At 40.8% G+C, this 24,080-nt stretch overlaps 3 protein-coding genes across 6 annotated transcripts in view; 2 read left to right on the forward strand and 1 right to left on the reverse strand.

Moving 5' to 3' along the window:
- The window catches only part of zgc:101699, a 25,748-nt gene extending 2,878 nt beyond the window's left edge, over positions 1-22,870 (forward strand). The window contains exons 5-16 of one of the 4 annotated variants that reach the window (XM_073950259.1): positions 1-59; positions 6,010-6,112; positions 6,184-6,324; positions 9,254-9,319; positions 9,397-9,444; positions 9,811-9,939; positions 10,166-10,309; positions 14,044-14,127; positions 14,204-14,358; positions 14,455-14,620; positions 21,343-21,523; positions 22,468-22,562. The exon at positions 1-59 is cut by the window's left edge and continues 143 nt beyond it. In XM_073950259.1, coding sequence (XP_073806360.1) covers positions 1-59; positions 6,010-6,112; positions 6,184-6,324; positions 9,254-9,319; positions 9,397-9,444; positions 9,811-9,939; positions 10,166-10,309; positions 14,044-14,127; positions 14,204-14,358; positions 14,455-14,620; positions 21,343-21,491 — 1,244 coding nt within the window. In that variant the 3' untranslated portion in view covers positions 21,492-21,523; positions 22,468-22,562. Of the gene's footprint in view, positions 60-5,062; positions 5,219-6,009; positions 6,113-6,183; positions 6,325-9,253; positions 9,320-9,396; positions 9,445-9,810; positions 9,940-10,165; positions 10,310-14,043; positions 14,128-14,203; positions 14,359-14,454; positions 14,621-21,342 lie in introns of those variants that run through there. The other 3 variants (NM_001007430.2, XM_073950260.1, XM_073950261.1) reach the window with 3 other exon arrangements.
- The window catches only part of si:ch73-55i23.1, a 782,803-nt gene that overhangs the window by 737,556 nt on the left and 21,167 nt on the right, over positions 1-24,080 (forward strand). The window lies entirely within an intron of this gene.
- gusb (glucuronidase, beta) overlaps positions 1-24,080 on the reverse strand; it is a 273,136-nt gene that overhangs the window by 6,788 nt on the left and 242,268 nt on the right. The gene's annotated exons all lie outside the window — the stretch shown is intronic.

A 24,080-nucleotide genomic window follows, 5' to 3' on the forward strand; every position in this document is an offset into this window, starting at 1 on the left:
ACTACTTCACCTTGACTGACGTCTGGGCAGTGCTGGTCGTCACAACATTTGTGAAAGAGGTCAGTGACAACCTTCAATAATGTACTTTAACTAGAGTAATTTGGGTAAACTTAGGGTAATTAGGCAAGTCATCATGAGACAGTGGTTTGTTCTGTACAATCCAAAACTAATATAGCTTAAAGGGGCTAATGATATTGACCTTAAAATGGCTTTAAACACTTAAAAACTGCTTTTATTCTAGCCGAAATAAAACAAATAAGGCATTCTCCAGAAGAAATACTGTGAAAAATGTCTTGCTCGGATAAACATCATCTGGGAAATATTTGAATGAGAGAAATAAATTCTGAGGAGGATCAATAATTCTGACTTCTACTACAGCTACTATTGACCTCCTCCATTCATGCTGGCACAAAACAACACAGATGAGGCAGCTTTTTTCAGAACTGTCACTCAGTTTCCATCATCACTATCCTAGTTCCTTTACAGTTTTTTCCAATTGTTTACACACATTTTCTGTAAGCAGATCTCATATTGTCAGAGCTCTACACACAAATCAAAAAACACACACACACATTGGGCAAAACTCTTCAATTCTTCTGCAAAATCAAACTCTATGTTCAAAACCATGTGATTTCTTCTCAAAATGGTATTTTGTTTTCAAATGACACACACAAGTCATCACATCAATAGACAATTATAAGAACAGTTGAACACTGATGTGCTGAATGTAAAACACCATGACCACTTCTTCTCCATTCATCATAATGACTTACTGTCAGGCTTTTTTGTTCAGTGTTACACTTACTACAGACAGACAGTACATAGGCCTACAGAAGTGCACTGTAAAATACTTCAGAATATTGTTTTATACAAAACACACAAATACCAAATACATTTGACTGTATTTTCCCCTCAAAAACTGTGTACACAGTGTTCATCCCAACCAACACAAAGTTGTAGATAACATGGTCTACATGTACCATCAACAAAAGTATTTACAGAACAGCTATAAAAAAAACAGCTATACTGCATCCTCTTTTCTGTTTTGGTCTGGCCAAGCAGCGGGGGAAATGTCACCTTGCATGGCAAATCCAGCCACGAAAAGCATCAACTGCTATACAGTTTTTCTCGATTGCTTGGATGCAGTTGTCAACTGAAACTCCACATTTTCAAAACAGTTAACACACAGGCCTAAACAGCGGCACTCATGGTCAAAATGACACATTTTGCTTGCAAAAGGCACATATCGTGTCAAAACATTTAACATATGCAACAAAAGCTAGTTTTACCTTCAAACTACACAACTTGCAAACAAGTATATGAGCTCTTTCAATTAATCATTACACAATGGACAACAAAATACAAAATACAGAACTCAAAATGCACCACCATTGCTTGCCATTGTAGCTTATAGCCAATGGCATTTGTTGTCTCTATTTGGGCTGTCAAATTCGCCTTTTTGCAAAGAGTTGGATCAAGAATAAGATGTGCTTTGATTGAATATATATTGAATTCATGACATTTTTCAAACTGTGGCTGAAAACTGAAATACTGTATATAAAAAAACAGACAAAAGTAATAAAATACTGTAAATATTAGAGAAAACACATGTAAACTAATATACAGTCAAATCTATTGGGAGTATAGGACATAGCCATATTGACCTCCTCCATCAATGCTGGCACAGAACAACACAGAGCTTTCATCGTTTATATAAGGTTTGCAGAATGATGGCTAATTGAAGATTTGTGTGAAGGAGTGTCAAACCGGTGCTTCAGTGATTTCACGCTGATGTTGGTAGTTTTTAATAGTTAGGAATAGATGGATTCTGTTTGGTTACCATAACTAAAACAATGGAGTTTGGACTGCTTGAATGACATCTGTGTTAACCGTTTTGAAAAATGGTGGGGAAAATGTGTCAACCCAATGAGAAAGCGTTCAGACATTTGCAAGACCTGTCCTCTGCTCTGCTGGGATAGTGATAATGAAAATGAAGAGGAACCTAGTTTCTTTAACCAGGTCAAAGCAAACTAGAAAAACTGTAATTGAAAGAGCTCATATGCTTGTTTGCAAGTTGTGTTGTTTGAAGGTAAAACTAGCTTTTGTTGCATATGTTAAATGTTTTGACACGATATGTGCCTTTTGCAAGCAAAATGTGTCATTTTGACCATGAGTGCCGCTGTTTAGGCCTGTGTGTTAACTGTTTTGAAAATGTGGAGTTTCAGTTGACAACTGCATCCAAGCAATCGAGAAAAACTGTAACATGGTCTACATGTACCATCAACAGAAGTATTTACAGAACAGCTATAAAAAAAAAAACAGCTATACTGCATCCTCTTTTCTGTTTTGGTCTGGCCAAGCAGCGGGGGAAATGTCACCTTGCATGGCAAATCCAGCCACGAAAAGCATCAACTGCTATAGCTTGAAGAAGGGGTATACGTGTGTGTGGATTTCGGTCATACGCTTTCCATCTACAGGCAGAAAAACAATTCCTCAATAGTGTTACGTTATAGAACGTATTAATTATTTGTTTGCTAATTTTATATATATAAATATTATTATATATATATATATATATATATATATATATATATATATATATATATATATATATATATATATATATATATATATACACAGATTTGTGTTTTGTTTATGCATTTGGAGCTGATATTGTGTTGTGCGCTGTGGAGCATGCGCAGCTTTCTCTCTCTCTCCCCCTCCCTCTAGAGCTGCGCTTGATTGCGGTCCAGCCGTGTTGCGTGTGGGAGTGTATATAAGCTGGAGGAGAGGAACAATGGAGAGATCTTTCTGCTCGGTGCAGGTCGCAAATATCCGTCGTCGTCGTCGTCGTCGTCGCCGCCGTCGTCGCCGCTGTTGTTCCGAGCGTCTCCTATCTCCTGCCCCAAACTGTTGGTTGACTTGGTGTGAATTGATTGATTTCTGTTACTGACAATTTAATTATTTTCTAAAACGGCTCTCTGTTAAATCTGAATCTATTGGCTTTTCTGATTTAAATATTTATATGTATTATTTTTGGTTAGAAACAGAAGCGGTAGGTTGGGAATCGCCATTTACTTTAAAACGTTTTCTCCTGGTTTGTGGCAGCAAGGGAGAAAGGGAAGTTTGCTGTAATTTTATTTGGGGTACTTTTATTTGAGCAGGTAAGTTAGAATTATTTCCCCGCAAGTTAGCTGTCTTTTTGTTTATTATTTTGGCCTGGATTCCCTTCCGAAGAGATGCTTCTATCTTTGTTGTCTGAGTAAATAATAAATATTGTTACTACTTGATCAGCGTTGTGATTATTGTTGGGACAGGAGAAGGGGAAAACCCTAAATTGAGTATTTGAGTTTATCTCTTTGTTTTTTTTTTACACTTGTTATTGTTCCCACCAACCCTAGACTGGTTGGGACGTAACAATAGGTTTGAGGAATGGAGAATATGGAGGGAGATAAACCACTAAAAATTGTGGGTGGGCAGTAAACCAGTGATGATCCAGATGAGCTCTGATTTCTAAATTGAAACTCTGTGGGACAAGTGTTTATGTGATGAGTTAGTATGCAAAGTAAGGCAACTGAGTCTGACTTTACAATTGTGAATGACAGTGTGTTCCTTGTGAAAACACAAGATTTTCTGCATGAAAATTGTGTAAAATGCAGAGAATTGTGAGTAGTGTTTTGAAAAAAGTGTGTTTTAAACCTGTAATTTGAGTGTAAAGCAGCAATTGTGCTTGTAGTTTAGCAGAATTGGTTCAGGGGGTGGGTGCATCAGTTACATGTTGTAGAAATTGTGTCTATAGTACAACTAATTGTGTGTAAACAACTAAGAAAAACTGTAATAAGTCAAAGCAATCAAGAAAAACTGTTATTTATTCCAGATCTGAAAGAAAGAAAGAGAAATGAGGAGAGTAGCAGTGTCTGTGTTTGGCCAGAGTGTGTCTACTATTAGCGAAACTAATTTTATTAGAGGACAGCTGCAGTTTTACCTCACTACTGGAGGTACAAGGTCATGTCCTGCCTCAGTATGAAGCACACTGAAAGCACGTGTGTGTGTGTGTGTGTGTGTGTGTGTGTGTACTGGATAGAAAGTGAAAGCATGCATGTGTTTTTCATTGATAGTAATAAAATGTACACTTGGTGGAAACACACCCTGAGGACATTGATCAGCCAATCAGAATCACACAGCCCTGCAGGATAATCATGTTATCAGAGCAAAACATTCCCAATGCTGAAGTCATGCAGTTTCATTAGAAATGCATGAACTGAGGCACATTTGAGTGAAACGAGAGCGAGTGTGCATTAGAGATCTGCGCGGGACAACATTTTGAACCCCGCTCCCGCCATAGCCCGAACCCCGACCGCTCCCACTTATATTCAGCATTTGTTGTCTCGCTGCATGCCCTGTGTCCGCTTTTCACATAATTCCACCAGAGGGCGCAACAACACACACTTCAGCCAACTGACCCACCCACCCCCTTTCCTAAACCCAACCGATAGTGTTTTCAAAAGCTAATCTAGAAAAAGAAAAGGAGTTGGAGGCACACGTTTACAGATTTTACCACATTCTCAAGAGTGTCATTAGTATATACACCCACCGGCCACTTTATTAGGTACACCTGTCCAACTGCTTGGTAATGCGAATTTCTAATCAGCCAATCAGATGGCAGCAGCTCAATGCATTTAGGCATGTAGACATGGTCAAGAGGATCTGCTGCAGGTCAAAGTGAGCATCAGAATGGGGAAGAAAGGGGATTTAAGTGACTTTGAACGTGGCATGTTATCAGAGCAAAACATTTCCAATGCTGAAGTCATCCAGTTTCATTAGAAATGCATGAACTGAGGCACATTTGAGTGAAACGAGAGCGAGTGTGCATTAGAGATCTGCGCGGGACTACATTTTGAACCCCGCTCCCGCCATAGCCCGAACCCCGACCGCTCCCACTTATATTCAGCATTTGTTGTCTCGCTGCATGCCCTGTTCTCTACCCCCCATGCCCGTTCACGAGCAGGGGGGGGGGGGGGGGGGGGGGGGGGTTGGGGACAAAACTGAAATGAGTGTGGAAATGCCTTTGATAGCAGAGCAGGAAGAGCCTCACACATAGAATAAGATGAAGACAAGAGGAGCCAGCAAGGACAGATATGGGAATGAGAGGAAAAAAAGTGTGACCGCCTTCGCCGAGAGCCAAAGTATTTGGTGCTCTCCAGAAATGTATATAGGGGTACGTTTTCAGAAGGAGCTTGGGTTGATTTAGTCACATTAAACATTCACTAGAAGTTTATCAGTGGCACTTGCTGTGCATGCAGCCCATTCAATTACTTTTCAGACAAAGCAGTTTAAATACAACTGGGGGGAAATATGACACACACATTTAATACGCCGGACAAATCAAGAGAAACACACAATATTAAATTCTGATGAAGTTTTGTAGTTTGTAATTTGTTTGCAATAACTCGTTTGGGTGTCACGGTGGTGCAGTGGGTAGCACGATTGCTTCACAGCTGGAAGGTCGCTGGTTCAAGCTGGGTCAGTTGGTGTTTCTGTGTGGAGTTTGCATGTTCTCCCCTTGTTAGCGTGGGTTTCCTCCGGGCACTCCGGTTTCCCCCATAGTCCAAACACATGCGCTATAGGGGAATTGGGTTAGCTTAATTGGCAGCAGTGGGAATAAATGTGTATGGATGTTTCCCAGTGATGGGTTGCAGCTGGAAGGGCATCCGCAGTGTGAAATATGTGCTGGATAAGTTGGCAGTTCATTCCGCTGTGGCAACCGCAGATTAATACAGGGACTAAGCCGAAAAGAAAATGACTGAATGACTGGTTTGAAATTAAATGTATTATCATACTGTTACTAAACATGTTCAGGTACCAAACTCTTATTTTAATGGACATAATCAGACTGTTTTGTTCAAATGCATTAAAATAAATTAACTATATTCACAAAGAGATGGATAGAAGTGTTTATTTGCAAGAGACGGGTGTACTCATTTATGCTAAGCACTGTATTCTCTACAGATTGACGAGAGCACACTCAGTGACCAGCGGGAGCAGCACAAGAAAGACCCGTTTCCCATCTTCACCGTGATCGACAAGCAGTGCAAACAGTCTGGAGATGGAGGTGTGTATACCAGAATAAAAGTGTTAAAGTGCTCATATCAGCTGTTTTAATGGCATAATGTGCATCTACAGACCCCTGGTTCGAGATCACTCCTCGTGAAACAGGTTATTCCCTCACTGGAGCATTTGTGAGCTCTCCCAGCTTCTGCAGCCAGTTTGAGAACGGCAGTAAGGTCAAGCGTCAGCCTGAAGTGGACATGCTGTACCTGCAAGGTAACAAACACAAGAGAGTTAATTAATGTAATCAACCCAGGCTCATTGTGGATACGTACCCCTGTCTACATTTCTGGAGACCGCTACGTCTGCTTGCATTCTTTATTTTCGCAAATCCACCATTGGCTGCCGCTGTGCATGGCTTTTAATGATCTCAACCTTCTCTTGGGTGTGGCATGCGGGTGTCCGCTTTTCACATAATTCCACCAGAGGGCGCAACAACACACACTTCAGCCAACTGACCCACCCACCCCCTTTCCTAAACCCAACCGATAGTGTTTTCAAAAGCTAATCTAGAAAAAGAAAAGGAGTTGGAGGCACACGTTTACAGATTTTACCACATTCTCAAGAGTGTCATTAGTATATACACCCACCGGCCACTTTATTAGGTACACCTGTCCGACTGCTTGGTAATGCGAATTTCTAATCAGCCAATCAGATGGCAGCAGCTCAGTGCATTTAGGCATGTAGACATGGTCAAGAGGATCTGCTGCAGGTCAAAGCGAGCATCAGAATGGGGAAGAAAGGGGATTTAAGAGACTTTGAACGTGGCATGGTTGTTGCTGCCAGAAGGGCTGGACGGAGTATTTCAGAAACTGCTGATCTACTGGGATTTTCACGCATAATCATCTCTAGGGTTTACAGAGAATGCTCCGACAAAGAGGAAATATCCAGTGAGCGGCAGTTCTGTGGGCGTAAATGCCTCGTTGATGCCAGAGGTCAGAGGAGAATGGCCAGACTGGTTCCAGCTGATAGAAAGGCAACAGTAACTCAAATAAGCACTCGCTACAACCGAGGTCTGCAGAAGAGCATCTCTGAACACACAACACGTCCCCAGGTCCATCAGCATATGCCATGAGCTACTGTTCAAACTCTTAATACCAGAAAAGTCGTCCATATGGAGCTAAGCGGTAAGCGCAAAAAAGAGCAGAAGCCAGGCACGTGCACACATAGGGCTCAACCTGTGCAGTGCACATGCCCTTTTTAGTCTTGGACAGAAAGTGCCCTTCCAAAATGATCAAAAGTGCCCCCGCGATGCGACACACCCTCCCGCCCTTCAGTAGGCGCACGACAACACTGATCTTGAGTACGCGCGCTCAACCCCCCCTCCCCCGCTTTACAGTACGCACGCGACAACACGACTCTTCAGTACACGCGCAAAAACACTTCAGTACAACCCCCCCCCACCCCCCGGTCTTCAAAACATTTATCCTGCACATGCCCTTTGGACGGTCTCTGCACGGGCCTGGCAGAAGCTGTCAGCGGCAACCGCCTCATAGCGTTCCTTTTACAGACAAAATGCAGTCAGACATACCCTATTTCACAATCTCCAGAATTTTAGATGGGGGTATATATCCACAACGAGCCTGTGTTAAGAGGAATAGTAGTCACCTAAAACTAAAAATGATCTCTTCATCACTCTTCATTTCTAAAGAGAGTAAAAGTTTTCTCTACATTACGACATCATTTAACTTATTTAACTATATGACGTTTTCTGCCATGCACACACAGTCGGAGAGCTTTTACATTTTATTTTCGCTCTTCAGGCTGCATAAAGGATAGGAAGTTTCTCAAAGTGCATAAATCTATTTTGGGTGAACTATTCCTTTAATATTAATATACAGGGAGGGCCATTTATATGGATACAAATGTGTTTAATGTGCTGCCCATTGTGTTGGATTGTCAATGCAAGCCTCTTCTCCGACTCTACACACACTGATAGCAACACCGCAGGAGAAATGCCAGCACAGGCTTCCAGTATGCGTCGTTTCAGGTGCTGCACATCTTGTATCTTCACAACACAGATAGTGGGTCCATTCTTCATCAATGGAAACCTCAAGGCCACTGGATATTTGACATTGCTCCATGATGATGGTTTCCCTCTTTATGCACTGAAGCCGGCACATTCCCTGAGTTTCTCCAGCAAGATGGTGCACCACCACATTATGGGTGTCAGGTCCAAGCATTCCTAGTTTCCTGAAAAGTTCACTGGTGGTCATGGGCCAGTTGAATGACCCCCAAGGTCTCCCGATCTGACCTCCTTAGACTTTTATCTTTAGGGTCATCTTAAGGCAATTGTGAAGATACAAGATGTGCAGCACCTGAAACGACGCATACTGGAAGCCTGTGCTGGCATTTCTCCTGTGGTGTTGCTATCAGTGTGTGAAGAGTCTGAGAAGAGGCTTGCATTGACAATCCAACACAATGGGCAGCACATTGAATACACTTTATAAGTGGTCAGAAACTTGTAAATAACTCATGAAAGAATAAAGTTAAAGCAAACACACCGTTGTTTTTCTTGTGAAATTCCCAATAAGTTTGATGTGTCACATGACCCTCTTACTATTGAAAAAACTAAAGTTGGATCCAAGATGGCCGACTTCAAAATGGCCCCCATGGTCACCACCCATCTTGAAAAGTTTGCCCCCTCACATATACTAATATGAAATATACAATCAGAAATATGGCCAACAGTGCATGTAGAAACAGTTAAACTTCCCTGCTAAAAAATCCAGCTTAAACCAGCCTAGGCTGGTTGGCTGGTTTTAGCTGGTCGACCAGGTTGGTTTTAGAGGGGTTTTGGCCACTTCCAGGCTGGTTTCCAGCCATTCCCAGCCTAGTCATTGCTGGTCAGGCTGGAAAATGACCAGCCAAATCCAGCTAAAACCAGCTTGACCAGCCTGGTTTAAGCTGGGTATAGCTGGTTTTGGCTGGACTCCCAGCTTGGCTAGGCTGATCAAGCTGGTTTTAGCTGGTCATCTCCCAGCCTGACCAGCTAAGACCAGGCTGGAAATGGCTGGAAACCAGCCTGGAAGTGGCCAAAACCCCTCTAAAACCAGCCTGGTCATATAATTTTTGTTGAATAAAGTAAGAATTCATTAAATATGGACTGAACATGTTTTTGATTACTGTCAATCATTTCCTGCAGCTCTGTGTGGCAGCGCTTTAGCAGATGGAGTAGAGATTGCTAAATTCCTCTGGGAAAAAATCAAAGGTGCATTTCAAGAATGACTTTTCACTTAATATGATTGTTATAAAGTCGATACTGATTTCATCTGAATTTCCCCACAGAGTTCTTTAGACATTTACTTCGTGTGATGATTGAGGAAATGGAGAGAGGTAAAGCATTTCTTCAGGTTTCCACTTTACTCTTTTGACAGTTGTATCTTTGATGTTTAATTGTGCACCATATTTTGAAGCGTTACTGAACAGATTGTTACAGTTTCATTCATTCATTTTCTTGTCGGCTTAGTCCCTTTATTAATCCGGGGTCGCCACAGCGGAATGAACCGCCAACTTATCCAGCAAGTTTTTACGCAGCGGATGCCCTTCCAGCCTCAATTTCATTAAATTAATATTTGTTTCACTTCAAAACATTTTCAATTGGCTGCTAGATATCACCTGATATCATTGGGGAATGGAAAGAACTTGCATTGAGGTTGTTTCATTGCGTGTTGATGTTTGTTTAATGTTTGTTTCCTTCAGAAGACCCAATGTTTGGACCTATACAGAAGTGTTCACAGGTGCTCCTGGAGCTAGCAGACATGAATATCTGTGTTTTGAATGGCCAAAACCCCACTGCTTTGGATAGATCCATCAGAATAAAGCTGAAAGGTAAGATTTCAAGAATTGTGCTAGAAAGCATAGTGTTCTATTGATTAATCAGAGAGGGTACACAAAATTTACCCACAATTGATTGCAAAACTTGATGATTTTCTTTCTAAAACTTAAAACAAAAGTGTTTGAAACTTATAGCCGTTTACATGTTAATCAAAATTAGCTTATACAATATAAGATATGCAGCATAATTTGCATGTAACAACACTGCTTTCTTCTACAGAGCTCTCTGGAGGCAAACGTCAATTCATTTTTCAAGTGGAAAAACTGATTGTCCCTGATAAAAGAGATGCAAGACTGAATATGAATCAGTACACTTTGGATGTATGCACATACTTGCAGAGTTTGCAATTGGAATGGCCTGTAGGTGGGTTGGAACTAAACTGTGAAGAGCTGCAGCCCTCCAGAAACTGAGTTTGAAACCCGTGGATTAGAGGGTTATAATTAAGCAAGCAGGGGGACAGGGGAGGGACTGGTTGCTATTAGCAAGTCAGGATGAGACACCGAATGTGGGTGCAAAATAGAAAATGAATGTTTACAATTCACAAGATAAGACACGTCTGGGTGTAACCAGCCAGCAAGGACAAGATAGGGCAGATTGTTTGGTTTGGGTTAATGAGTCGGGGTAAGGAGGGGTGTAACCAGCCAGCAAGGACAAGATAGGGCAGATTGTTTGGTTTGGGTTAAAGGAGTCAGGGTAAGGAGGGGTGTAACCAGCCAGCCTAGACAAGATAGGGCAGATTGTTTGGTTTGGGTTAAAGGAGTTAGGGTAAGGAGGGGTGTAACCAGCCAGCCTAGACAAGATAGGGCAGATTGTTTGGTTTGGGTTAAAGGAGTCAGGGTAAGGAGGGGTGTAACCAGCCAGCCTAGACAAGATAGGGCAGATTGTTTGGTTTGGGTTAAAGGAGTTAGGGTAAGGAGGGGTGTAACCAGCCAGCCTAGACAAGATAGGGCAGATTGTTTGGTTTGGGTTAAAGGAGTCAGGGTAAGGAGGGGTGTAACCAGCCAGCAAGGACAAGATAGGGCAGATTGTTTGGTTTGGGTTAAAGGAGTCAGGGTAAGGAGGGGTGTAACCAGCCAGCAAGGACAAGACAGGGCAGATTGTTTGGTTTGGGTTAAAGGAGTCAGGGTAAAGAGGGGTGTAACCAGCCAGCAAGGACAAGACAGGGTAGATTGTTTGGTTTGGGTTAAAGGAGTCAGGTTAAGGAGGGGTGTAACCAGCCAGCAAGGACAAGACAGGGCAGATTGTTTGGTTTGGGTTAAAGGAGTCAGGTTAAGGAGGGGTGTAACCAGCCAGCAAGGACAAGACAGGGCAGATTGTTTGGTTTGGGTTAAAGGAGTCAGGGTAAAGAGGGGTGTAACCAGCCAGCAAGGACAAGACAGGGTAGATTGTTTGGTTTGGGTTAAAGGAGTCAGGTTAAGGAGGGGTGTAACCAGCCAGCAAGGACAAGACAGGGCAGATTGTTTGGTTTGGGTTAAAGGAGTCAGGGTAAGGAGGGGTGTAACCAGCCAACAAGGACAAGATAGGGCAGATTGTTTGGTTTGGGTTAAAGGAGTCAGGGTAAAGAAGGGGTGTAACCAGCCAGCAAGGACAAGACAGGGCAGATTGTTTGGTTTGGGTTAAAGGAGTCAGGGTAAGGAGGGGTGTAACCAGCCAACAAGGACAAGATAGGGCAGATTGTTTGGTTTGGGTTAAAGGAGTCAGGGTAAGGAGGGGTGTAACCAGCCAGCCTAGACAAGACAGGGCAGATTGTTTGGTTTGGGTTAAAGGAGTCAGGGTAAGGAGGGGTGTAACCAGCCAGCCTAGACAAGATAGGGCAGATTGTTTGGTTTGGGTTAAAGGAGTCAGGGTAAGGAGGGGTGTAACCAGCCAGCAAGGACAAGACAGGGCAGATTGTTTGGTTTGGGTTAAAGGAGTCAGGGTAAAGAGGGGTGTAACCAGCCAGCAAGGACAAGACAGGGTAGATTGTTTGGTTTGGGTTAAAGGAGTCAGGTTAAGGAGGGGTGTAACCAGCCAGCAAGGACAAGACAGGGCAGATTGTTTGGTTTGGGTTAAAGGAGTCAGGGTAAAGAGGGGTGTAACCAGCCAGCAAGGACAAGACAGGGTAGATTGTTTGGTTTGGGTTAAAGGAGTCAGGTTAAGGAGGGGTGTAACCAGCCAGCAAGGACAAGACAGGGCAGATTGTTTGGTTTGGGTTAAAGGAGTCAGGGTAAGGAGGGGTGTAACCAGCCAACAAGGACAAGATAGGGCAGATTGTTTGGTTTGGGTTAAAGGAGTCAGGGTAAAGAAGGGGTGTAACCAGCCAGCAAGGACAAGACAGGGCAGATTGTTTGGTTTGGGTTAAAGGAGTCAGGGTAAGGAGGGGTGTAACCAGCCAACAAGGACAAGATAGGGCAGATTGTTTGGTTTGGGTTAAAGGAGTCAGGGTAAGGAGGGGTGTAACCAGCCAGCCTAGACAAGACAGGGCAGATTGTTTGGTTTGGGTTAAAGGAGTCAGGGTAAGGAGGGGTGTAACCAGCCAGCCTAGACAAGATAGGGCAGATTGTTTGGTTTGGGTTAAAGGAGTCAGGGTAAGGAGGGGTGTAACCAGCCAGCAAGGACAAGACAGGGCAGATTGTTTGGTTTGGGTTAAAGGAGTCAGGGTAAGGATGGGGTATAACCAGCCAGCAAGGACAAGATAGGGCAGATTGTTTGGGTGAAGGTTAAGGTAGTCAAGGGGAATGGGTGTAACCAGCCAGCCTGGACAAGATAAGGCAGACTGCTTGGGTTAAGGTTAAAGGAGTTAGGGGAATGGGTGTAAGCAGCCAGCCTGAACAAGATAGGGCAGATTATTTGGGATAGGGATAAAGGAGTTGGGGGGAATGGATGTCATGAGCCAGCTTGGACAAGATAAGGCAGATTGTTTAAGTTAAGGTTAAAGCAGTCGGGGGAATGGTTGTATACAGCCAGCCTGGACAAAATAGGGCGGATTGTTTGGGATAGGGTTAAAGGAGTCAGGGGGAACGGGTGTCATAAGGTTGCCTGCTCAAGGTAGGGTAGATTGTTTGGGAAAGGGTTAAATGAGCCAGGGGAATGGGTGTAACCAGCCAGCCTGGACAAAATAGAGCGGATTGTTTGGGATAAGGTTAAAGAAGTTGGGGAAGAATGGGTTTAACCAGCCAGCCTGGACAAGATAAGGCAGATTGCTTGGGTTAAGGTTAAAGGAGTCAGGGGGAATAGGTGTCATAAGCCAGCCTGCTCAAGGTAGGGCAGATTGTTTGGGTTAGGGTTAATTGAGTGGGGGAATAGGTGTCATAAGCTAGCCTGCACAAAGTAGGGCAGATTTTTTGGGTCAGAGTTAAAGGAGTGGATGATTGAGCGCAGATTGTTAGGGGTGTAGGGGGTGGTGTGAGCCGGCCTGGGAGAGACAGGGCAGATTTCTAGGGTTAATGCTGGAGCACACCAAGCCGACTTTTGGCCATGGAGCAGTGCCAGGTAATCTGTCAGTTTTGGGGTAAGGGTTTGTTTTCTTGTGTGTGTTTCCACCCATCAACTCTCTTTGGGCTTTGAGCCCGTAGAATCATTATTGGTGGAAAATATTATTCTGGACCTCTGATCACTGAGATCTCTCTCAGCACACAGAACAAAAACAGGAGTGGCAAAAACAGGGGAGGGGGTGGGATGAGGCAGTCTGAATGAGGGATATCAGATTAACAATTCAAAATCTATATTGACAATTACCAATCCATTAGGGTTAAGGAAGTGGGTAAGTGTGGATGGTTGTGGGCCAGCCTAGACAAGGTAGAGCACATTGTTAGGACTATTGGAGCAGAGGGGTGGCATGAGACAGCCTTTGAGGTTTAGGTTTTGGGTGAGGAGGAATTAGTCTAAGGTGTCCACTGGGGTTATCAGCAAGTGGAGCAGTACGTAGTAGGTAGATCAGGTCCAGTTGGTTACCAGATGTAGTAGGTACTGTATTCGAGTAAATGTTGAGACCTTCTTTAGTTTTTTTTAGACAACCAGTCATGTATTATAAAGCTAAAGATATAGTTTCACCAAAGAACTGTTCAGTTCCCTAAAAAAAGACAAAATAAGAACTATTTATTCAATTTGAATTTCAGATATTAGCATGTGGATGCGCATTAATGTATGCATGGCTTTGTGGATCTGGGGCAGGAATTATAACTTTCTCCACAACATGACAGGTGAGAACAGACCTGCTATTGTCTGGGAATTCAGTGTGAACAATAAACAGACTCATTCTACACTGTGATCCCTCAGATAGAGCAATTCCCCCTGCTCTGCGGACAAGTGATACCAGAGACTATGAAGATGCCGGGCTGTTGCTGAACTCACCCTACCTCTCAGTGCTGAGAAAAGAAAGAAACACAGACCTCATCATTTCTCTGGATTTCAGTGAAGGCGATCCTTTCATGGTATGTTATGCAGAAATAATCCTCTACAGGTTTACTAGTGAGTTTCAGCATCTCAGAGCTACAGAGTGTTAAATCGTTGTTGATTTTCTACTTCAGACAGTGAGAGGAGCTGCGGAGACGTGCAGGAAGCTAAACATCCCTTTCCCTCAAGTCAACATTCCTGATCAAGACATCGAGAAACCAAAGGACTTCTATGTGTTTAAAGGCATAAACACTCCAACCGTGATTCACATCCCTCTCTTTAATGTGGTCAACTGTGGAGGCAAGTTAAGATCGTCTAGCTCAGGGGTGTCGAACTCATTTTAGCTCAGGGGCCACATGGAGGTAAATCTATTCCCAAGTGGGCTGGATCAGTAAAATTATGGTATATTTATATCTTAAAAACAACAACTTCAGATTTGTTTTAATTTGATCAGCATAAAACACAAAGGGCTCTATTTTGACGGTCCATGCGCAGAGCGCAAAACGCAGGGCGCAAACGCTTTCAGGGCGTGTCAGGATGCGTTTTTGCTAATTTAAGGACGGGAAATCTGCCTTGCGCCGTGGCGCATGGTCTAAAAGGGTTGAGTTTATTTTCTTAATGAGTTATAGGTGTGTTTTGAGAATAAACCAATCAGAGTCTCATCTCCCATTCCCTTTAAGAGCCAGCTGCGTCACACCAAGAGCGCATTCACTATTTACAGGACGCAAAGTAAGTCTAAGTGGAAAAACTGAGCATTTCACAAGCAAACAGTGAACAGTGTTTTAACAGAAAACTGTTAAACAGAGCATCTACTGCGTGAGAATGAGAGATAATGGATCACTTTCACTTTCGCTCTTGGATAGGGAAACCTTTATGCACAGACATCAATTAGTCTATAAATAATTAATTTAGTTTGTTAAGCGCAAAGATTTGTTTCAAAACTATTTCTAAATTCAGTTCTAATTTCTAGAAAAACGAAAAAATGAAAAACAATAACAAAATGTGCTCAAAAACCTGAGTTATATCCTAAAACACATGCTGTGCCCCATATGGTCTAAAACCTGACAGGTGGGCAAATCTAAGCTTGTTTTTAATAAAACAAATATAAATATGGATATAATAAATAATACTGCTAATAATAATAACATTATACAAAAGCAAATTGTTATGAATGAACGGAAAAAGCCTCCCGAGATGAAGAAGACATAAAAGCAGTGATTTTTCATATTTATGTAGGCTAGAAAATAATATGTTTTGTAATATTTTAATCCTTTATATTTATATCCTATATCTATTCCTATTATATCCTATATATATCCTTAATATTTAATGTTTTTCATATGTAAAGATATTTGCCTATTGCTCTCTTGTGTGTATTAAGCAGTGTGTAAGTGAGGTGCAACTCTGTGCTGGAGTTTAGACCGGGTTAGTTTTGGTCTATTGAAAAATCTATTATAGTTTCTCAAAATAGCGATGCGCCAGCGGTCCGCCTCAGAACACCTCTCTTTTTAGAGCAGAACGCCTATGAGCGCACAAATGAGCGCTAATGCATTTGCTATTTAAACAGCGTAGCGCAACGCCTCAAAACCACTCTTGCGCCAAGCTGAAACTACCAAAAGACTATTGCGCCGCGCCTTGCGCCACACTGCGCCGGGTGTATGATAGGGCCCTAAGCTGGAGCGTGAGGACAACACAATCTCACAGATATTCCTAACTTTTTGATTTATTTGCTAATTTATATGGACTCTTACAGTCTCATTTGTACAATTTAGTATGATTTGCTTGTCCACCAATGATAGCTGGGTTTAGGGGTGTGGGTGCCACGCCTTTTTTTTATTTCGTACGACTAAACTTGTACGAATTAGCCACAAAACTGACAAAATGTGAAAAAGTAAATTTCCTTTTGAGAACAGCTCAGTGTGGTGTGGCAGCGCAGAGATGTGCTCTTTCTCCCTGAGAAGGCTGTAAAACTGATGCTGATTCAGGATTCTTTATCGCAGGAGTTCACTTTGGGCCCACTTCTTTCTCTGATCAATGCTTGTACACTCTAAAAATATTGTTTAGACAAAACAAAACAAACTAACGCAACAGTTTGCATTAATATATAAAAGTTACGACAACATCTAACAAAAATGAAGATCAGACAACAAACTTTATTATGTTTGCTAAATATTTTCCTCTTCAACCAGAGACATTTTTACATTTTTTATTTTAAAATTAAAAACAAATCCAGTGTTGGAGCCATTTGTGATATTTATATATATTTATATTTTATTTGTTGCATGAATGATTAAGATTAATAATATTATAAAGTATTATTCTGTGTCACTGATCGAGTGGTTTAATGATATAGATAAACTCCACCTACATGTCACATCAGCTCACCTGCTTACGTAAGGGCTCACTGGTGATGGGTGATCAGCTGGCAGGAATAGCGGCCGTTTTTGACCGTGTTTGTTTGTGGCATTTGTAAGAAAAATAAAGTTAATTTTGATATATAAATGCTTGGACGCGTCGTGAACATCACTGCTCCTGTCAAAACGGCTCCGTAATAACTAGACGATGCTGGAGACCGTTATATGCAGTGTTATGTACTTAATTTATTTGGGGTTAATTCTAAACTTGAAAATGTGCATGTAATTAAGTAGCCAAAAATGTTTTTTTGTTTGTTTTCAAATTTACAGTTCATGCTTGTAAGAAATACATTTATAAAACATTTTTGTTTTTCTGTAGTTTTTTATTTGTATTAAACTACAGGTTTTCATTGTTTTACAAAACAAAAACATGTACTGTCCCATATTATCAGTGTAAAAAATAGCCAAAAAACATCAGTGTGTGGACCTAAAAATGCAAAACAACTCCATTAGTGTGAGTTATCGACCCAATTTCTTTGGGTTGCTACAAGTTAAATATTGTTTTAAAGCAACTGACAGATATGTTTACCTTTAAATTAGCTGCATTTTTAAATTGATGTAATTATCGATATTTTCCTGTTCTGAAAACTGAATAAAATTATTCTGGCAACTTAAAAGTTTTAATCTAATCAGCATTTTAGAATTTTTAAGTTACAATAATGTATTGAACTATGTAGTGGTAACAGAGCTCTTGAGTTATTGTTTAGAGTGTAGGCCCACCTAAAAAATATCTTTTCTCTAAAATATTTGTATGAAATGCTTATTTTAACCGTTATTTATTATAAATATATGTATTATTTATGTACAAATGTATTATTTATTTATACCTCTAATACATTTGTTGTGCCTTCTATTATTTTCTATTATCAGCATTTTATAAAAAAAATTATTTAAATTTAATTATATATAAAATTAAGGGCTCTATTTTGATGATTCATGCGCAAAGTGCAAAGCGCAGGGCGCAAACGCATTAAGGTCATGCCTGAATCCACTTTTGCTATTTTAAGGACGCTTTGCGCCATGGTGCATGGTCTAACAGGGTTGAGCTTATTCTCTTAATGAGTTATAGGTGTGCTTTTAGAATAAACCAATCAGAGTCTCATCTCCCATTCCCTTTAAGAACCAGTTGCGAGTAAACAGTTAAACAGGGCATCTACAGCACCAGAATGAGAGATGAACCTCCTCTTTCTTTACTTTCACTTTCACTCTTGTGGATAGGGAAACATGTTGTACAGACAGGACCATTAGTCTATAAATAATTAATTTCGTTTGTTAAGCGCAAAGATTTGTTTCAAAACTATTTCTAAATTCAGTTCTAATTTCCAGCAAACGAATAAATGAACAATAAGGACCAAGTGTGTTCAAAATACTGAGTTATTTCCAAATACACATGCGGTCTAAAACCTGACAGGTGGACAAATCTAAGCTTGTTTTTAATAAAACAAAGATAAATATGGATATAATAAATAATACTGCTAATAATAATAACATTATACAAAAGCAAATTGTTATGAATGAACTGAAAAAGCCTCCCGAGATGAAGGCATGATGGTATCGTGATTATATTTTGTAGGCTAGAAAATAATGTTTTGTAATATTTCAGCCCTTTATATTTGCATATTGCTGTACATCTGTATTAAGCAGCGTGTAAGCGAGGAGCACAACTGATGTGCTCTGCGCTGGACTTTAGACTGGCTTTGTACTGGTCTATTGAATAATCTATTATAGTTTCTCAAAATAGCAACGCCCCAGAATGTACCTTAACACACCTGCTTTTTTTTTTAGACCAAAATGCCTATGGGCACACATATGAGCGCATTTGATATTTAAACAGCGGGCTCCACAACGTCAAAATGACACATATATATATATATATATATATACTTTATATATATTAAAACTTAATTATATATTATATATTTTCAAAGAGAACCACAGGTCAAGAGGGACATTGCAAAAGAGCAGCTTCTGCTTTAAGCTGAACTGACTAAATATCCACTTTTAAATATCTATTTTTTTTAAAGGGTCATGAAACACCAAAACACATTTTTTGAGCTGTTGACTGTCATATATGTGTCCCACACTGCTAAAAACACTATTAGGACACCTATATTTCACTAAAAAGTGTAAATTGGTTGTTTTTGCGTACTTCCGGTTTGAAACTAATTTTTGAAGCTGCGTCACGGTCATGAGATAATATCATGTATTCCAGCGTGCAGACTGGACGTCTGTGCCAGAGTGAGTCTTATTACGTCTTACAGTGTGCTGCATTAATGCATGAGTAAAGCTTGGTTCAAACCAATCAGCGCGCTCTATTGTGCAACTTCATTAATATTCATTACTGTCACAGTGTTTAGACGACAGAGACGCCACGTTGTGTTGGCAAAACAAGCGTGAAGTGTTGCTTTTATAGTTTGCTGCAGTGAAGTTTTGTTTTCATTTTCTCTCTGTGAGAGCTCAGCTGGAGTCACGTGTGGATTAACAGTGTACGCGACGCTCCACAACAATAACTTACGTGTCTAAGGAGGATTATTGTTTACCTGAGAGCTGTTCTCATCTGCAAACGCTGAGATCCGGATTCGCCTGTAGTCTCCTCTTAATAAAGACGCGGCTCTAGTTGCTGGTGATTGTCCTGTCTCTACAGATTTGGTAAGTGAGCGACCAGTGCTCTTTGTTTATTCAGTTTGTTCGTATCGAACTAAGTTAACTATTGCACAGAGTGTAAACATGTTAGCACCACAACCAAACTTTAACCTTGTGTAGGATTTTCACCGCATTTTGTGACCGGAATAACACACTGACACTACCTGCCGTGTGCATCTAAGTTTCCGGGAAATGCGGAGGGTTTTTTTTTCTCTCATTCGCCGTGCGGTATCAAACATTGCATGAAAATACACGCTTAGAGCAGATCCTCGAATAAAATATCTCGTTTGTCGCGAGGGGCATGAATGAATTCCCTGAATGAAAGAGCCAAACTGCAGTTAAAGTCCAACATTTAATAATTTGCCAAATAATTTGACTACAGATGTCCATGTAGGTTAAACACCATCTCTTTCTACTGTGTGTGTGTGTGTGTATATGTGTGTGTGTGGGGTGTGTGTTTTGACTCTGAAACTCGCGCGTGCCCAAAAAGACACACCCACACCATCCCACTTTTCTTCCTCCGACACTCCCCCTAAACAGAGCTGGACACGCCCACTTTTCTGACTTTTTCCAAAGTAGAGGTGTGAAAACACCCTGCTGAAACGAGGGGCTTTCATGGCCCTTTAATATACAGACAAATGTAAAATGCAGTAAACACCCTAAATCTGTTGAAATGCAGGGATCTGATGGCGGTTGAGTTTGCAGCTGGATATTATTAGGAGATCGCTGACAGGATCAGTGAACAGCTCCGCCAGAGCGCGTCTAAAGCTCATCTGCAAGTTTATTTTACATTCTATGGCAGAAACAAGAGCTTCGCTAGATCCTCCTGTATGGGTGCGCGTCTGGTTTAAATCACTCACAGGAGATTATTTTAGACAACTACGCAGATATATTAAATAGTTCACACAATAATGCACAAAGAGAGACCTTCACTTTTACTTCAGGCATAGTTTGTGAATGAAGAGACTTGCGTGTTGTCTACTAGTTGCAGACGCGATCATGAGGCTGTCTTTGCGCCGAGTTTGAAGTTATCAATCACAGAACTGGAGAAAGTGCATTACTTTGTTCATTTTAACAAGTGAAGCTTAATTTATTAAACTAATTTCGAGAGGAGTACGTACTCATGATTAAACCAGCTGGCTCATATTAGCAAATCACGATCCTCCAATCAAGGATCCCAAATTCCTATATATCTCCTCCTTTTCCACTTACAACTATCTTCGCCTTGAAGAATCCCCCCTCCTCCCCCTTCTTCCACCTTTATCCAAAATAGGTGGCAAGGCGGCCCAGCAACCAGCAGGAATACCAATGGCTCCGGCTCCCTACTTGAGCTTCTGGTATCTCTGCGTGGCGCTAGCACGTTCCCCCCCCCAGGGTTTCAGTTCTCTCCCAAAGCCTAAAAAATAAATAAATAAATATTTTGCTCTGCATCATAGACCTCTTAAACGGACGTTCACCTAGGCTAGCTGCGGGGGAGTTTTGAGATCGCCCTAAACTCAATCTCCCTTCGCCCCACAAAGGGAGGGAGCCCTGGACTCGAGGAATGCCTTGAGCTCAGGCCTCTCTCCCGGGACAGCATGCCAAATGAGCTGTCGTAAGTCATGAGCTAGGTGTGAACTCTTGAAAGCATATTAATAATCAAATCCAAAAACTATAGTATTATAGAGAGAGTTCATTTTAAGCTGTCTTGTGGCCCAACCGGAAGGATCACTGAGGCCCACTAGCGGGCCGCAGCTCACCGGTTGAGAATCCCTGCTTTATCAGATGAAATTAACCGTTTGCCATCCAGTGGACACAATTGGAACAGCAGCTTCTTTTATTAAAATATTGCTGCTCATTTTTATAACACACAGAATCATCTCGCGGGCCAGATTAAACTTGTTTGCAGGCCTGACCCGGCTGAAGACCTGAATCTGAATAACACTGGAATATATCAGCTGTGTAACTGTGTCGCTCTTTCTTCAGATCAACTTGAGGATTGGAGGAATGAATATACCACAAATCAAAGAGCTTACAGCACACAGAAGATCACGGATCTAATGACCGTCGCTGGAAAAAACATCTCAAACAACAAAGGAAGACTGATGCAGCAGATCAGAGCCATCATTGAGTAAAAGTGGCCCAAATGATGATCTGAACACCAGGGGTCCGTTCTTCGTACGTGGATTACTCAATTAGCTGGATTTAGATGTTGACGATTTGACACGATCCAGGATCGTTTCGTTCTTCAAAGCTGATCCAAGAGTTGTTGTCATAGCAACAGTTCTGGTAGATCAAACCTGGAAGGCAACAGGCTCAATTCATATAAACAGGATTAGATCGGCTCAGTTCATGCAAAGAAAATACTGAAAGTATGTTCCCAATTCTGATATTTTCTTACAGTAGTAATTATATACACTTGGGAAAATAGTAACCTTTTTTAAACTATATATATGAACTTTTTAGATCATTTTAGTACAATTTGTGTATAATAAAAATGCACAAAATACAATATGTCAATTTTTTAAAAAGCAATAATACATTAATGCTGTCATAAACATGTTTTGACAGTTAATATGACGGTGACTTGATGCTTCACAAAAGTTGCAGACGCCTTTACCAATATGCTTTTGTAAACCTCCAGTTATTCTTTACACCAATTAAAAAAACGGCTACTATAATAAAGAAAATCATTTCTAAATGTAGAACTAAATTCATGATGAATACTCTTGTCTTGACACATGACAGTGTAAAGCCTGCAGCTCACAACACATGTGGAAGGTTATTGCGTGTCATATTTAAAAAACGGTTTACTGCTAATTTGATGTAATTTTGCTCACATGGATAATTGAATATTAATCAGATGATGTCATTACGCTGCTGTGCCGTCAGCCAATCGTTGCATTGCTGATCATGATTTCGAGGATTGATAGATCTGTCCTTCACAACACATGCAGCGATCTCAGATCAGTTTATCCAGACATTTTAATCTGATTCGCGAACTTCTTTGAAGAACCAAATTAGCCAGAGATCAGTTATCAAGATTAAAAGATCCAGGATCTGCCAAATCATCTTAGATCATTTAAGCGAGGTACGAAGAACAGACCCCAGTAGTGTGGACACAAAAATGTCAGTGGTTGATTCAATGCAAAGTCTTTTTCCAGTTGTGCATAATGTTGACACCTTTTCTGTTTGTCTTTTATCTCAAATCTTTCAGTATAATCAGTATAATTTCAGTTTCAGTGTAATCTTTTAGCACTGATTTCAGTAATCAGCACATCTGAAAATCAAATCAACTGTGCAGATTGCAAACTGAATCAAAACAACTTCTTATTAATATATATATATATATATATATATATATATATATATATATATATATATATATATATATATATATACTCCACTTCCACTTCCACTATATATATATATATATATATATATATACTCCACGTCCACTTCTGTTTGCATCACTGTTCTAATGACGAATTAATAAACTGTTCTCTGAAATGAAGGTTTACTCCTGGTCATTGCAATTCAGCTCAAATGCTCACTGTTATAAATCTGATCATTGTGGTTTAGGATGCTGACTGGACAATCCAGGGCTCTTGAGTATGACTATTACCTTTTCGTTTTGGGTAGTTTGAAATGTTTTTCTAGTATTTTGGACTATGTGAAGTAGAGGTGTGAGCCTACCCAGATAGCAAAATTCATGTGGCTCAAATCCGGCCCACACCAGACACTTAAGTCCGGCCCACATACTGCATGGAATGATGATAATAGGGCGGTCCACTCCTGTTTGCCAGATATGGGCCACATTTAAGCCATAGACATTCCACATGTCAGCCAGAATTCAACCAAATAAACCAGAACTGAGCCTATTCTGGGCCACATTCTGCTTTTATTCTGGCCTAGATCCGGCCCACATCAGACACTTAAATCTGGCCCACATACTGCATGGAAATTATGGCAATTATGTTTAAGTAGTTGGCATCTAGAGTGTTGTAAATTCCCGTGCTTGCCTCACTCACGACATTTGAGATAAATGACTTCAGTACATAATAACCGGTTTTGATTATTACTGAACCGATACTGAATTATTCACGTCTGCATTGCGGTGCACCGAAGAAACTATTATTTTGACACCCCTAATGTGAAGGCAATTCATAATTAAAACATGTAATCGACCAGGTCGCCTCGCCTCAAACTCTCCTGATTGCTTGAATTAATGAAACAATTTCTGAGTCAGCCATTCAAACTAAATGGTTGTAACTAGGGATGTAACGGTATCAGAATTTCACGGTACGGTAATACCTCGGTATGAATGTCACGGTACGGTATTTATTGAATCATTTACAGGAAAAAACTAAACTTATGAAAATACTCCAAAAAAGTGCCAAAAGTGTCATAGACATACAAATTAGCCATCTATCTGTTAGCTTTGAAACAGGACCTTCAATTTTAATAACAAAAAAATATTAAACCATGTAAAAAAATAAAGTTTCAATTTAGTATTGTTGAAAACTCATCACATTCAACATTTAATCACTCACTCACTTAGATAGAGATGGGTTTAAAGGAAAATTATCATATAAATATAATCTGGTAAAAGCTGGTATCTCTGGGTATTTACAATGTCCCCCGCAACAGAAAAAACCCCTCTCATTTGGGACTGAGGTTTCTGGGACAGAGAGATATGACTTGGCCCAGGTTGACAGCAGTGG

The sequence above is a fragment of the Danio rerio genome, chromosome 5 (assembly GCF_049306965.1).
Source record: "Danio rerio strain Tuebingen ecotype United States chromosome 5, GRCz12tu, whole genome shotgun sequence".
NCBI classification, from domain to species: Eukaryota; Metazoa; Chordata; class Actinopteri; order Cypriniformes; family Danionidae; genus Danio; species Danio rerio.